Here is a 17,067-nt window from a genome sequence, read left to right on the forward strand (position 1 = left end):
ACAGTTGTGGCACGTAGGCTCAGTAGTTGTGGTTCCCGGGTTCTAGAGTGCAGGCTCAATAGTTGTGGTGCACGGGCTTCATTGTATGGGATTCTCCTGGACTAGGGATTGAACCCATGTCTCCTGTATTGGCAGGCAGATTCTTTACCACTGAGCCACCAGGGAAGCCTCCCGAGTGTCTTTAGATTGAAGAATGTATGCTTACAGATACTGGTGACACTCTTCATGGGCAATTGGTAAAACCCTTTGGTTACCTAGAAAAGACGTTCAGACTATAGCTTTGATGACTGAACTCTAGGAATTATCAGAATCAGATTTTCTTTGACTTGCCTTTTTCTTTTAAGGGGCCCTGTGGCCATGCAGCTTGTGGGATCTTAGTTCCCTGGCCAGGGATCAAGTCCATGCCTCCTGCAGTAGAAGCACAGAAAATAACCACTTGACTGCCAGGAAGGTCCCCTAGTTTTTTAGTTCTCTTCTCTAGAGTTTGGAACTCACAGTCCTGTGGTCATGAGCAGTCCTAGGTGCCCCTACATATCTCAGTCCATTTACCCAAAGTTTACAAATGTTCCTGTTTGCACAGATGGATCAATGTGTGTTGATTTACATAGGAGAACACTCAGAAATATAGGCACACCTGTTTTACTGTGCTTCATAGATAATGCTTTAAAAAAACAAAACAAAACAAAAAACAAATTGGACATTTATGGCAACGCTGTCAGGCAAGTACATTGGCACCATTTTTCCTATAGCTTTTACTCATTTCATGCCTCTGTCACATTTTGATAATTCTTGCAATATTTCAAACCATTTAATTATTATTATATGTATTATTCTGATCTGCGATCAGTGGTTTTTAATGTTACTACCATATAAATGCTCAGATGGTTAGCATTCTTTTAGTGATAAAGTATTGGCAATTAAGGTGTATACATTTTTTTATATATAATGCTATTGTACATCATTGGACTACAATATAGTATAAACATAACTTTTATTTGCACAAACAAAAAATTTCATATAACTTGCTTTATTTTGATATTCACATTGTTGAGGTGGTCTGGAGCCAAATCCAAAATATCTTTGAGGCCTGCATGTACACAGAACACATGAGCCACATGTATACACACTACGACCTGCCTGTAGGCAGAGAATGGCCTATCTGTATTATGTGAATTAGGATTTAACATAAGGTGCAAAATGTCCTGAGAAGGCTGTATGCAGATCAAGAAGCAACAGTTAGAACCAGACATGGAACAACAGACTGGTTCAAAGTTAGGAAAGGAGTACTTCAAGGTTGTATATTGTTAAGCTGCTTATTCAACTTACATGCAGAGTACAGCATGTGAAATGCTGGACTGGATGAAGCTCAAGCTGGAATAAAGATGCCAGGAGAAATATCAGTAACCTCAGATATGCAGATTATACCACCCAAATGGGAGAAAGCAAAGAGGAACTAAAGAGCCTCTTGATGAAGGTGAAAGAGGAGAGTGAAAAAGCTGGCTTAAAACTCAACATGCAAAAAACTAAGATCATGGCATTTGGCCCCATCACTTCATGGCAAATAGATGGGGAAACAATGGAAACAGTGATAGACTTTATTTTCTTAGACTCTAAAATCACTCTGGATGGTGACTGCAGTCATGTAATTAGAAGACGCTTACTTTTTGGAATAAAAGCTATGACAAACCTAGACAGCATATTAAAAAGCAGACATTACTTTGCCAACAGAGATGCGTATGGTCAAAGCTATGGTTTTTCCAGTAGTCATGTACAGATGTAAGAGTTGGGTCATAAAGAAGGCTGGGCACTGAAGAATTGATGCTTTTGAACTGGGGTGCTTGGGAAGACTCTTGAGAGTCCCTTGGCCTGCAAGAAGATCAAACCAGTCAATCCTAAAGGAAATCAATCCTGAATATTCATTAGAAGAACTGATGCTAAAGTTCCAATACTTTGGCCACCTGATGTGAAGAGCCATTTCATTGGAAAAGACCCTGATGCTGAGAAAGATTGAGGTCAGGAGGAGAAGCGGACGACAGAGGATGAGATGGTTGGGTGGCATCACCGATTCAATGGACACAAGTTTGAGCAAACTCTAGGAGATAGTGAAGGACAGGGAAAGCTGGCATGCTGCAGTCCATGGGGTCACAAGGAGTCGGATACAACTGAGTGACTGAACAACAATAAAATGTCTTATAGTCGTTATATTATCTTTACAAGATAATAAAATTAGCTAAACCCACTTTCCTTATGTTAAATCTCTATAAAGGTAAATTCTTTTTTGAAATGCCATGATTGATTTGACAGACTGATTTGAAACTTTAGAGGTATTCAAATAAAAAATCATGAAAAGATCCAAGCATTCTGATTATATTGCTCAGAAAGATTTAGTTGTTATCTTTTTAAAGCCATGAGTTCTAAAACTTTACTGATTTACAAATGATCCAAGCATATCTTATACTCTCATCAATTCCAGATTTTAAATAGAGATGAAATCATCTCTTGGAAAGCTTCCTTCAGAGAATTTGCAGTTGGGCTTCCCTGGTGACTCAGATGGTAAAGAATCTGCCTGCAATGCAGGAGACACGGGTTCCATCCCTGGGTCAGGAGGATCCCCTGGAGTAGGAAATGGCAACCCACTCTAATATTCTTGCCTGGAGAATTTCATGGACAGAGGAGCCTGTTGGTATTCTTTCTGTCCATGGGATTGCAAAGAGTTGGACATGACTGATCGACTAATACTTTCTTTCACTTACAAATTCATTGGAAAAAAGGCCAGTTTCTGCATATATATTTGAATGAGGTTTTATTCCCCACCAGCATTTTACCTAGAAGAAGCAAATGGCAACCCACTCCAATATTCTTGACTGAAGAATCCCATGGGCAGAAGAACCTGGGTCCATGAGTCGCAATAGCTGGACACAGCTTAGCGACTAAACCACCAACCACCAGCGTTTTACCTACATTGTATTTATTCTTTAATCTTACTGTTAGTGTATTTAATTTCTCTCTGCTTTGGTTTTAATAAATAGGCTGACACCTGACATGTGTTTTTCCAAGGTTCAATAGTAAGTATTAATGTATTAATAAAGTGCCTTTTGAACTACTCCAATGAAAGGTCCCGTGTAAATAGCAAACGTCATTTGTGTTGTTGTTGATCTCATTATGTACATTTCGTTTACTGGCCTCTGTCTTTCAAGACTGAGACCTGCATTTTATATTTGAAGATGTTTCCTTTCAAGATAGAATATAATTAATATATTTAATATCAGATTGTGATTTCATTTTTCTACTGAAAAATAATTCCTCTTAAATAAATAATATCCCTGAGAAAGTCAGTACTTGTTAGTGTATAGCACTTCTAACTTGATTTGTCGACATCTCTGTAAAAATACCCATGTAATTCTCAAGGTCAAATTACCCAGGGAGTGGGAATAAAACTAATTTAAAAGCTGACTTCTTATGGACCACTTAGGAGACTGCTGGTTTTTCACTGTAGGCAGGTTACATATTTTTAAGTCATCTTCCTTCTTTATTTACAAATGTTAGTTACACACACACACACACACACACACACACATATATATCCTATACACATATATGTCTCCCCCTATAACATACCACATAATGGATACTATGTGATAATTATAGAAACAAACAATTTTCAGTGTATTAAACATTTATTCATGGAAATCGGAATAAAATTGCCTGACATTTTTAGAAGGCATGAAAGTCACTATAGTTTACATTGTGTATTCTTGGGATGATGGTGGTCTCAATCAGGGACATTTGTGAATTTCTGTCATTTTTGGTTGCCACAATTTGGGGGGTTGCATCTGGTATTTAGTGGGTTCATAGCTACTGTTAATCATCCTACAATATACAGGACAGGCCCCTGACCCTCAACAATAAATTACCTGGTCCAAAATGTCTGCAGGGGCATGCTTGAGAAACTTATGGACTACTTTTTATATATAATAGAACTTTTAAAATTCATCTTCAACAATCAGTGTTCTCCTGGGTTTTGTGCATCCTGTTAATTCTTCATCCCCCTGGTCTCTTTACAGGTTGGCATTGTGGGAAGAACAGGAGCTGGAAAAAGTTCCCTCATTGCTGCCCTGTTTAGATTGTCAGAACCTGAAGGTAACATTTATATTGATGGCATCTTGACAACCGGTATTGGACTTCACGATTTAAGGAAGAAAATGTCAGTTGCACTTCAGGTATGCACAGCAGAGCACTCTCATATGTTCTTTTTATAAGGTATCTAAGTTTTAAGTGATTTTAATGTGATTGTTGTTTTTTCAAATTAATTGAATGAATTGATCCTTTTTTCCCCAATAGAGCATATTTTTAGTAGCAGGTATTTTCAAAAGACACTTTCATCGCATAGCAGGTTTTGTTTTTTGTTCATTTGTTGGTTTTGTGTGCTTGTAATTTAATAACTTACTGAGACAGATTTCTTGATTCAGACTTCCTCAGTTTCCACGGTTTTATCTGCTGATAATCACATAATTCTGAGAACAGAAGAATAAATTGCTTGTTTAGTGCTGGAGAGGTTCTTATAGGAAAACATGAATTTTATTAATAAGTGTCTTACAGATGTAATTTTGCTGTAGGAAATGAGGACATCTTTTCAAAGGTGATTATCTCCTTGGAGAACTTTGTGCGAAATTCTGGGACTTTGAGAATTATAGGATATGTGGATGCTTTAGGGAGACTTTGACAATTTAGCCATGAATGAATAATATTCACCAGGGAGGCAAAACAGAATAGTGAGGAAGAGCAGGGGACTCAGATTCATGGATATAGGACATAGAATGGTGGGTGCCAGGAGTGGCCAGGAGAGGGGAGTTGTTGTTTAATGGGTATAGAGTTTCAGTTCTTCAAGATGAAAGGAGATCTGTGGCTGGTGGTGGTGATGGCTGTACAACAATGTGAATGTATTTAACACCACTGAACTGTGCACTTAAAGTGGTTAATCTAGTAAATTTTATGTGCATTTTACCACAATTAAAAAAATTTTTTTCCAAAGGTATCCCTTTCAGGAAAAATGGGAAGAACTTTTAGTACATTCGGTCCCCATATTTAAAGATTTCCTCTGGCTATTAGATTTATGATGTATGGTTACAATAGAAAATAAATGAGCTTAGATTCCCAAGTTTTATGTTTTGATGGTACCCATCTCTGAAATGGCCATGTGAGATTAGTTAGTAGAAATAATGGGTATTCTGTAAAGTCCTTTCATATCCTTGGATGCAAAGCTTTAAAAACATGCCCTGCATTATATTTAATGTTACTTAATAGGAAAAAGTTGTATGCATGTGTACATAAAATAACTGTAAATAAATAATGTCAGATGATTCTTGGCTCTGCCGATAATATTTGGAAGCACATCTGAGCAAAGACTAACCATACCTTGACATCAGCATATTTTTGTTCTGTTCTTTTGGATTCCATCCTTCCTTTGAGCATGTTCTAGGTACACGCTCCAGAGAGCATGCTTACAAAATAGTGCTAAGCTTTGTGTCCATGTACATTCTACTTTATATGCCTTTGTCTCCAAGATACAATGGTGGTTGATAAAGAGAGAGAACCTGGAGAGAACTTGCAGTGTGCAAAGATTCCCAGTAAACCATTCAGGAGGCAGACAGGGCTGGAATGTTTGAGTGTAGGCCAGTGTCAACATGACCCACGGTTTTATTCCTGCTCTGCCTCATATGACTGTGGGGTCTTGACAACGTCACTTGGCTGCCAGGCTTCAGTGTTCTCGTCCTTAAATCAGGTCTGGGAATCACTGCCATACAGATTTGTTGTGAAGATGTAACTGGGTGAGATAATGTTTGTGTCCATGTCTGGTCCTTGGGAAAGCTCAGTCATTAGGAACTGTTATTATTCGTAAGGATCAGGACACTGGCCTTTGGGTATTACTTCTGCTTAAGTAAAAAGACTAACACCTTCTGGAATGACTTAGCTCTTTAATTTCTGCTTACGTGTTCATGGTCCTTGGTAATTTTCTTTATACTTATTGTTACAATATAAACTAAGTTGTTTATATACATATAAATAGTAAAGCAAATAAACAAAAACAAAAAATACAATAGGAATTTTGTGGAAAAGTATAACAGAGAAATGTATCTAACATTTTCCACCAAGAGTAAAAACAGAGCCTAACATTTTGTGCTTTGATTTCTGGCTCCCCTCCCACCATGTTCTTTCCTGATCACTGCCTTGTACACACCGATATTTTCTTAATTTAACACCAAGACCTCTGGCCTTTTCTCAGACCTCCCCACACTCTTGACTATTTTTTTCCTTTCTTTAAGGACAGGGTCTATATCTCCCATTTCTGTTCCTCCAGTGTTTGTGACAGTCCCTGAGAAGTTACATGTGTATTGATAATTCCTAACGTTTATGGAATCATTAATACATTTTTAGCCCCTTATCCTATCATTTCCTGCTTAATTCTCACACTTCTGATGTTATCATTACTTGACGGTTTTAAAAATTGAGGCACTGGGAGCTTATCCCACTTACCAAGTAAGCTATAGAGCCAGGTTTCAAATATTGTATGTGTCTGTTTATTTTTTGTTAATTGAAGCCTGCTTGATTCACAGTGTTTCAATTGTATAGCAAAGTGTCTCAGTTTTATATATTTTTATATGTAAAATTTTTTATAAATATATATTTTATGTATATCATATATATGTGTATATACATGCACATATATATTTTTCAGATTATTTATCATAGGTTATTGCAAGATATTACATATAGTTCCCTGTTCTATACAATATATCATTTTTATCTATTTTGCATATAGTAGTGTGTATCTATTACTACCAGATTTCTAATTTATCCCTCCCCATTGCTTATGTCTTTGGTAGCCACTAGTTTCTTTTCTTATTGAAAAATACAGATTTAAATTGAAGAAAGTAGGGAAAATCACGAGACTATTCGGGTGTGACCTAAATCAAACTCCTTATGATTATACAGTGGAAGACAAATAGATTTATGGCATTAGATCTGATAGAGTTACTGAAGAACTATGGATGGAGGTTTGTGACATTATACAGGAGGTAGTGACCACAACCATCCCCAAGAGAAAGAAATACAAAAAGGCAAAATAAAATGGTTGTCTGTGGAGGCCTTATAAAGCTGAGAAAAGAAGAGAGGCAAAAGGCAAAGGAGAAAAGGAAAGATATACACATCTGAATGCAGAGTTCCAAAAAATAGCAAGGAGAGATAAGAAAGCCTTCCTCAGTGATCAATGCAAAGAAATAAAGGAAAGCAATAGAATGGGAAAAACTAGAGGTCTCTTCAAGAAAATTAGAAATTCCAAGGGAACATTTCATGCAAAGATGGGCACAACAAAGGACAGAGATTGTATGGACCTAACAGAAGCAGAAGATATTAAGAAGAGGTGGCAAGAATACACAGAATAACTATACAAAAACAAATCTTAATGGCCCAGATAACCATGATGGTGTGATCACTCACCTAGAGCCAGGCATCCTGGAATGTGAAGTCAAGTGGGCCTTAGGAAGCATCACTACGAACAAATATAGTGGGTGATGGAATTCCAGCTGACCTATTTCAAATCCTAAAAGATTTTGCTATTAAAGGGCTGCACTCAATATGCCAGGAAATTTGGAAAACTTAGCAGTGGCCACAGGACTGGAAAATGTCAGTATTCATTCCAATCCCAAAGAAGGGCGATGCCAAAGAATGTTCAAACTACCACACAATTGCATTCATCTCACACGCTAGAAAAGTAATGCTCAAAATTCTCTAAGCTAGGCTTCAACAGTCCATGAATTGACAGCTTCCAGATACTCAAGCTGGATTTATAAAAGGCAGAGGAACCAGACATCAAATTGCCAACATTGGTTGGATCACAGAAAAAGCTAGAGAACTCCAGAAAAACATCTATTTCTGCTTTACTAACTACACCAAAGCTTTTGACTCTGAGGATCACAACAAAATGTGGAAAATTCTTTAAGAGATAGGAATACAAAGCCACCTTAAATGCCTCCTGAGAAATCTGAATGCAGGTCAAGAAGCAACAGAATGGGACTTATAATAATAGACTGGTTTGAAATTGGGAAAGGAGTACATCAAAGCTGTGTATTGTCACCCTGCTTATTTAAGTTATATGCAGAGTACTTCAAGCAAAATGCTGAGCTGGATGAAGCAGAAGCTGGAATCAAGATTGCTGGGAGAAATATCAATAACCTCAGATACTCAAATGACACCACCCTTATGGCAGAAAGCAAACAGGAACTAAAGAGTCTCTTGATGAAAGTTAAAACAGAAAGTGAAAAAACTGACTTAAAACTCAACATTCAAAACACTAAGATCACGGCATCCGGTCCCATCACTTCATGGCAGGTAGATGTGGAAACAATGGAAACAGTGAGAGACTTTATTTTCTTGGGCTCCAAAATCACTGCAGATGGTGACTGCATCCATGTAATTAAAAGATGCTTGCTACTTGGAGGAAAAGCTATGACAAACCTAGACAGCATATTAAAAAGCAGAGACACTAGTTTGCCAACAAAGGTCAGTCTAGTCAAAGCTATGGTTTTTCCAGTAGTCATGTATGTATGTGAATGTTGGGCCATAAAGAAGGCTGAACACTGAAGAATTGATACTTTTGAACTGTGATGTTTGAGAAGACTCTTGAGAGTCCCTTGGACTGCAAGGAGCTCTAACCAGTCCATTCTAAAGAAATTAGTCCTGAATATTCCCTGGAAGGACTGATGATGAAGCTGAAGCTCCAGTACTTTGGCCACATGATGTGAAGAGCTGATTAATTAGAAAAGACCCTCATGCTGGGAAAGACTGAAGACAGGAGGAGAAGGGGATGACAGAGGATGAGATGGCTGGATGACATCACTGATTCAATGGACATGAGTTTGAGCAAGCTCCGGGAATTGGTGATGAAGGGAAGCCTGGCATGCTGCAGTCCGTGTGGTAGCACAGAGTCAGACATGGCTGAGGGACTGAACTGAGTGTATTTTCTATGTCTGTGAGTCTATCTCTGTGTTGTAAATAAGTTCATTTCTATCAGTTTTAAGATTCCACATATGAGTGATCTCATATGATATTTGTCTTTCTCTGTCTGACTTATTTCACTTAATCTGACAATCTCTGGGTCCCAATCCTTGCTGCTGCGAGGGGCATAATTTCATTCTTTTTTATGGCTGATAATATTCCATTGTGTGTGTGCATACCCCACATCTTCTTTATCCTTTCATCTGTCCATGGACATATCTTGACTATTTTAAGTCCTTCTGCTGTGAACACTGGGGTACATGTATCTTTTTGAATTAGGATGTTTGTCTTTTCTGGATATATGCTTAGCAGTGGAGTTGTTTGATCACATGGGAACTCTTTTTCTGTTTTTTAAGGAACCTCCACATTGTTTTGCATAACTGAACCAGTTTACATTGCCACCAACAGTGTAGGAAGGTACCCTTTTCTCCATATCCTCTCCAGCATTTATTATTTGTAAACTTTTTAATGATGGTCATTCTGACCTGTGTGAAGTCATACCTCACCATAGTTGTGATCTACATTTCTCTAATAATTAGTGATGTTGAGTACCTTTTCATATGCATATTGGCCATTTGTATTTCTCTCTGGAGAAATCTCTAGGTCTTCAGCCCATTTTTTTATTGTGTTGTTTGCTTCTTTGATATTGAGCTTTATAAGCTATTGTTTATATAGAAATCTCTTGCATTTACATAGACTAAAAACAAAGTATCAGAAAGAAAAATCAAGGAAGCTATCTCACTGGCTATTATGTCAAGGAAGAAAAAACAGCACTAAGAATACCTAGGAATAAACCTACCTAAGAAAGCAAAAGACCTATAGTCCAAAAACTATAAGATGCTGAGGAAAGAAACCAATGACTTCACAAACAGATGGAAAGATATACTGTGTTCTTGGGCTGGGAGAATCAATATTGTTGAAAAGGACTGTGCTACCCAAGGCAATTTACAAATTCAGTGCAATCCCTATCTAATTTCCAGTGGCAGTGTTCACAGAACTAGAACATTTTTTTTTTTTTTAATTTGTATGGAAACAGAAAAGACCTCAAATAGCCAAAATGGTCTTGAGAAAGAACAAAACTGGAGGAATCACAGTGTCTGACTTCAGACTATACTACAGAGATGCAGTAATGGAAAAAGTATGTTCCTGTCATGGAAACCAGACACATAGATTAATGGAACAGGATAGAAAACCCAGAAATACACCCATGCACTTACAGTCAATTAATTAAAGGCAAAAGAGGAAAGAATATGTAATGGAATGAAGACAGTCTCTTCAATAAATAGTGTTGGGAAATTTAAGAATGAAATTAGAACTTTCTCTAATACCATATACAAAAATAATGTCAAAATGAATTAAAGACCTAAAGACCTGTAAGACATGATCCTATAGGAAAACATAGACAGAATAGTCTTTGACATAAATAACAGCAATATGTTCTTGGATCTGTCCCCTAAAGTCATGGAAACAAAAGCAAAAATAAACCAATGGGACCTAGTTAAACTTAAAAGAATTTGCAGCACAAAGGAAACCATAAATAAAACTGAGAAGACAGACTATGGAATGGGAAAAAAAATATTTGCAAATGTTGCAACCAACAAGATATTAATTTTCAAAATATACTAACAGGATTCAAATTTAAACAGATTCCCAACAACCTGGGTAGGAACCAGAGACGGGAGTGTTGACATAGACCTTGAGTCCTGGGGGAATCTTTCAAAAATTAATGTTGTGTTCTTAAGAAGGTTCTCCTCAATTTGTGTTCAGAATTTAAGGAATAAGCAAAAATGAAAGCTCTTCCTAAGTAATTTCCTTGAACAGAATAGGTAGCTGGAGTATGTTCATCCTTTGTGCTGAAGATCTGAAGTAGTTAAGTATGATTCCCAGAAAGAACACTGGTTGATATTATATTCAGGGAGTAGCTGCTTATCTGAAAGGATCTGGAAAATGATATGAAGATAGAGAAAAGAGAAATACTGGGGAGCAGCCTCCCCTTGCCTGGCCACGTCATCCGTTTTAACCTCATGGAAACAACTGAAGGATGAGAAATTGCCTGCCTGTAGGAATATTAGGGTTGATAATTACAAAGAGTAAAAGTTATATGAAAATCTGAAGTAGAATGATTATTATTACCCTGACAAGAACCCTTACCATTGCATAGATTGTTCTTTATTCTTTGATTCTAAATTAAAGAGTTTTAAGGGAGACCTTAAGTTTGGGTCTTGGGATTTTTCAGTTCAGTAATCATTTTGAAATGTATGACCAGTGATTTCACTGCTTTGGAGGCATATTGGCCACTTAATCGACTTTGTGCAAGTAAGGCTCATTTTATAATGTCTTTTTAATTTTGGATTTTGCTTAGGGATATACATTTTTTTGGTGGCACAGCCTGAGTCTTCTGCATTCATTTGTCTCTCATCAGACTTAAAACAGAGACAATATTGAAAGAAGATATAAGAGACTGTCTGAGTGTCATTCTTCTTCATGACTAGGGAAAAGAAATGTCTGTCTTCTTCATCTTTCTTCTCAGGCTTTCTTGAAGTTAGGAGGAAAGTCTAGCCCCAAGGCCAGGCAGGATTTTGAGGCTGGTGATTCCAAGCAGTTCCAGCCACTTGTGGAAGAGTCAGGTCTCTTCTTGTTCCCAAATGTGTGCCTCCCCTTGTTCTGCCCCCTTCACTGAAAGGAGCCAATTGGACTTTTCTCTGCTGCTTGTATTCTTGTGGTCTGGTTTACTAGAGCCTTCCAGAAGAAAAGGTAAATGGTTTACATGAGCTTATGTATAAGATTCTCTCTTGAAACTTGGAAGGACACATATATTTCTAGGGTAATTTACTTGTGGCTCCTCCAAAAGTAGAACAGGAAAAGTTGTTTAAATAATTTTATTATGACCCAGGTCATAATGGGTTTCAGGTCATCCTGACCTTGCAGTTAATAACAAGGTTCTGTGAGGCCGGTCATCCTGACGCACTGGTGAGAGAACGTGGGGATCGGGTTGATGTAGAATCCAAGGAGATCTCTCCATGGACAGAGGTGCTGCAGACCCCAGGAGTTGACTTCACTTTGCACGTGTGGGGATGTTCCTTTCACACAAATGGAGAGATTCCATATCCTAGAAGACTGTTTGACCAGTGGAGAAAAGAGCCTAGTTTATTCTTCTGTGCCAATGTGTAATTTTTTTTCTTTTTTTCCCCATTTATTTTTTTATTAGTTGGAGGCGAATTACTTTACAATATTGCAGTGGCTTTTGTCATACATTGACATGAATCAGCCATGGACTTAATGATTTTGCTTTGAGGCACAAACTTCAACTAATCAGTTCAGTTCAGTCGTTCAGTCATTTCCGACTCTTTGCGACCCCATGGACCACAGCATGCCAGGCCTCCCTGTCCATCAGCAACTCCTGGAGTTTACCCAAACTCATGTCCATCAAGTTGGTAATGCCATCCAACCATCTCATCCTCTGTCGTCCCCTTCTCCTCCCACCTTCAATCTTTCCCAGCATCAGGGTCTTTTCAAATGAGTCAGCTCTTCGCATCAGGTAGCCAAAGTTTTGGAGTTTCAGCTTCAACATCAGTCCTTCCAATGAACACTCACAACTGATCTCCTTTAGTATGGAATGTGTGGACTTCCTTGTAGTCCAAGGAACTCTCGAGAGTCTTCTCCAACACCACAGTTCAAAAGCATCAATTCTTTGGCGCTCAACTTTCTTTATAGTCCAACTCTCACATCCATACATGACTACTGGAAAAACCATAGCCTTGACTAGATGGACCTTTGTTGACCAAGTAATGTCTCTGCTTTTTAATATGCTGTCTAGGTTGGTCATAACTTTCCTTCCAAGGAGTAAGTGTCTTTCATGGCTGCAGTCACCATCTGCAGTGATTTTGGAGCCCAAGAAAATAAAGTCTGTTACTGTTTCCACTGTTTCCCCATCTATTTCCCATGAAGTGATGGGACCAGATGCCATGATCTTAGTTTTCTGAATGTTGAGCTTTAAGCCAACGTTTTCACTCTCCTCTTTCACTTTCATCAAGAGGCTCTTTTGTTCTTCCCTTTCTGCCATAAGAGTGGTATCATCTGCATATCTGAGGTTATTGATATTTCTCCCAGCAATCCTGATTCCAGCTTGTGCTTCATCCAACCCAGCATTTCTCATGATGTGCTCTGCATAGAAGTTAAATAAGGAGGGTGACAATATACAGCCTTTACGTACTCCTTTCCTGGTTTGGAACAAGTCTGTTGTTCCATGTCCAGTTCTAACTGTTGCTTCCTGACCTGCTTACAGATTTCTCAAGGGACAGGTCAGGTGATCTGATATTCCTATCTCTTTCAGAATTCTCCACAGTTTATTGTGATCCACACAGTGAAAGGCTTTGGCATAGTCAATAAAGCAGAAATAGATGTTTTTCTGAAATTCTCTTGCTTTTTTGATGATCCAGCGGATGTTGGCAATTTGATCTCTGGTTCCTCTGCCTTTTCTAAAACCAGCTTGAACATATGGAAGTTCACAGTTCATATATTGCTGAAGCCTGGCTTGGAGAATTTTGAGCATTACTTTACTAGTCTGTGAGATGAGTGCAATTGTGTGGTAGTTCGAGCATTCTTTGGGATTTCCTATCTTAGGGATTGGAATGAAGCTGATCTTTTCCAGTCCTGTGGCTACCTATTGATTCTTCCCAGTCACACTAGGATTGACAACTAATTTAAGTAGATCTTGATGTAAAGTTTCTCAAGTAGTTTTATCCTCAGTTTGTGTGTGTGTGCTTAAGCTGATATTCCCAGGAAGGCATAAAAAAAAAAAAAAAATCCTCCTTTCTCTTCTTGTTTTTTTCTTAAGATAAAAGGCTTCTTCAACACTTTCTTCTTCCATTAGTGTTCAGTAATTTGGACGATATTTTGTAGCATGCTTTGTACATGGAAATTTTTTATAGATAATATTTTCTAAACATACACTTGTGACTTCATTATTAATAATTATAGTGAATTTTGATATTTTATATTTTAATTCTGTTCTGTAAGTATTGGGATATAATGGAAAGAGGTTAAGGTAATAATATTCCCTATTTTGGGGTGTTTAGGAACCTGTTTTATTCACTGGAACAATAAGGAACAATCTGGATCCTTTAAATGGACATACAGATGAGGAACTGTGGAATGCCTTAGAAGAGGTAATTTATTAATATTAAATGTAATTAACTTGTTAGCATCAATATCCATGTGTCTACATTTAGAGCATTGCAGGTAAGTAAGAAGAGTTTAACAGTTTAACTGACTTTGTTTACCTCCTAGAAGAACATTGATGACATGTGTACACTTAAAGTGTTTGTGAATTGATGATGGTGAAAACCAACCATATAATGCCTTGTTTCCATTTTAGCTTTTTCCTTAAAACCCTGAACGACTAGACACATTATCTTGTCCTTAGCAGAGCACTAAATTAGACATTAAAGCTGTGGGATCAAATTCTACTAGTGATCTAGTGATATACTTACCCTAATTACCCTCCAGTGTTCATTTTATTCCTCTGGTCTTAGGTAACATCTACTAAGTGGAGACAATAGTAGTTTTTCATTATTAACTGAAAGATGCAAATGACATTAGACCAATAAAATGAGGAAGTTTCATAGTAAAGTGCTTATGAAAATACAGAGTTGGAATGTGAGAAGAAGACAGAAGACAGAGATTCATGCAGTCATGTCTGACTGTTTGCAACCCCACAGACTGTAATCTGCCAGGCTCCTCTGTCCATGGAATTCTCCAGGCAAGAATACTGGAGTGGGTTGCCATTCCTTTCTGCAGGGGATCTTCCCAACCCAGGGATTGAACCTGAGTCTTCCACATTGCTGGCAGATTCTTTACTGTCTGAGCCACCAGGGAAGCCTTGGAATGTGAGAATGATTATTTGTTGGTGATTATGTCATTTTAATGCTGCAGCATGAATGCAGGTAACAGAGCCCTGGAGAATTTGCTGAGCTTTTACATGGAGAGGTTCATTTCTGGAGAATTTTCTGTCATTTGTGTCATGTTTCCTATTGCCCCACTTCTTTGAATTTCCTTACCCTGGCATGAAACATTTTTGACAATAACTTGCTGTTGGTTTGAATATTTAATGAAAATTATTTTGTGTATTTGCAGTTGTTTTGCAAATCAATTCTACTGATGGCAGAAACTCTAGACTTCTAAAACCACAGACAGTCTTCGAATTTCTCGTAGGACCTAGCTCTGTCTTTCGCTTCTAAAAAGTAAGCATGTGCATTCTTATACACTAAAAACGAAAGATCAGAAAGAGAAATTAGGAAACAATCCCATTACCATTGCAACAAAAGAATAAAGTACCTAAGAACAAACCTGTCTAAGAAGGCAAAAGACCAGTACTCAGAAAACTGTAAGTTACTGATAAAGGAAACCAAAAACAACACAAACAGCTTGAAGGATATATCATGTTTTTGGATTTGAAGAATCAATATTGTGAAAATGACTATACTACCTAAAGAATCTAAAGTTTCAACACAATCTCTATCAAATTACCAATGATATTTTTCATAGAATTAGGGCTAAGAAGTTTACAATTTGAATGGAAACACAAAAGACCCAGAATAGCCAAAGCAGTCTTAAGAAAGAAAAAATGAAGCTGAAGAAATTAGGTTCCTTGATTTCAGACTACATTATTGAGTTGGCCAAAAAGTTTATTACATATATATATATATAAAATATCAGCGGGACAGGATAGAAAGTCCAGAGATAAACTCACGTACCTATGGTCACCTAATCTTTGACAAAGGAGGCGAGAATATAGAATGGAGAAGAGACATCGCTTCAATAAGTGGTGCTGGGAAAATTTGACAGCTACATGTAAAAGAATGAAATTAGAACAGTCCCTAATGCCATATACAAAAATAAACTCAAAATGGATTAAAGACCTAATGTAAGGCTAGACATGATAAAACTCTTAGAGGAAACATAGGAAAAATACTCTTTGACATAAATAACTACTAACATTTTGATTGCTGTCTTCATTTCAGAGAAGTGTGGCATAGTTCTTTAACTTTTTGTTTTTTGTTTTTTGTTATACAAATCTGAGTGATTGTTCGTGTTGTTTGAATTGATGTGTTTGTCATTTAGTGTTACCATTTCAGGATGCTCTGAAATCTGTAACTTGTAGATGAGCCTTGACCATGAGCAGGCAGATTTGGAGGCCTGACCATTTCCAGCCAGTAATTCTGGTTTCTGAAGGATGTCAGCACTGAGTCTTTACACACCCTCCAGGCTTCCCAGCAATGTGGGGATTTTGTTTTCCTAAATTGGGCCAATTGCTTTATCTTCTCCTGCCAAAAAGAAGTCTATAGTGAAATTCTAGAAGAGAAGAGGAAGAGGAGAGAGCAGTTAACCATCAAATGCAATAAAAGATAGAATGATCCATGGATCTTGAATTCACAGGACAGATTTAATGGTGAAATTATGACATCTTAAAAAAAAAACTGGAAGTACTGATAAATTATTTTTCTATTTGTTTACCAGCTGGTATCTTTTTTCAGAGATTCTCAGTTAGAAAAATTACTCTAGAATTTTACAACAACCTTATTCCATGGACAGAGAGGCAACGTTAATCTAAGTTCCAAAATTGATTAAGTGGTAGAAGGGGTAGATAACACTAAGATCTTCCTTTATTTAAACTACATTTTGAGTTTTCTATAAAAAGAAATAGATGTGAGTTTATTTCAAAAGTGAAGTATGTGGTTTCCATGTATTGCCTGTGGAATTGACCCTGTTAACTTTGGTGATATCATTTAGAGAAATCATCTGATCATTGTATTTCTCTAGGAATCTCTTCTTTATGACTGTTTTAAAGAAAATCTACCAAATCTTTCACTGAAAAACATACAGATGTGATAAAGTAAAATTCCTAAAGAAACAGAATAATGGGGTGATTTGTCACCCTTAAGTGTGTGCGTGTGCATGCTCAGTCGTGTCCGACTTTTTGCAACCCCCTGTGGAACTGTAGCCTGCCAGACT

General features: G+C 37.4%; 1 protein-coding gene across 1 annotated transcript in view; it reads left to right on the forward strand.

The window, feature by feature from the left end:
* The window catches only part of LOC136144263 (ATP-binding cassette sub-family C member 4-like), a 141,589-nt gene that overhangs the window by 110,698 nt on the left and 13,824 nt on the right, over nucleotides 1-17,067 (forward strand). The window contains exons 26-27 of the mRNA XM_065902012.1: nucleotides 4,065-4,220; nucleotides 14,133-14,222. Of these exons, the coding sequence (XP_065758084.1) occupies nucleotides 4,065-4,220; nucleotides 14,133-14,222 (246 nt within the window). The remainder of the gene's footprint in view (nucleotides 1-4,064; nucleotides 4,221-14,132; nucleotides 14,223-17,067) is intronic.

The sequence above is a fragment of the Muntiacus reevesi genome, chromosome 11, assembly GCF_963930625.1.
Source record: "Muntiacus reevesi chromosome 11, mMunRee1.1, whole genome shotgun sequence".
NCBI lineage: Eukaryota > Metazoa > Chordata > Mammalia > Artiodactyla > Cervidae > Muntiacus > Muntiacus reevesi.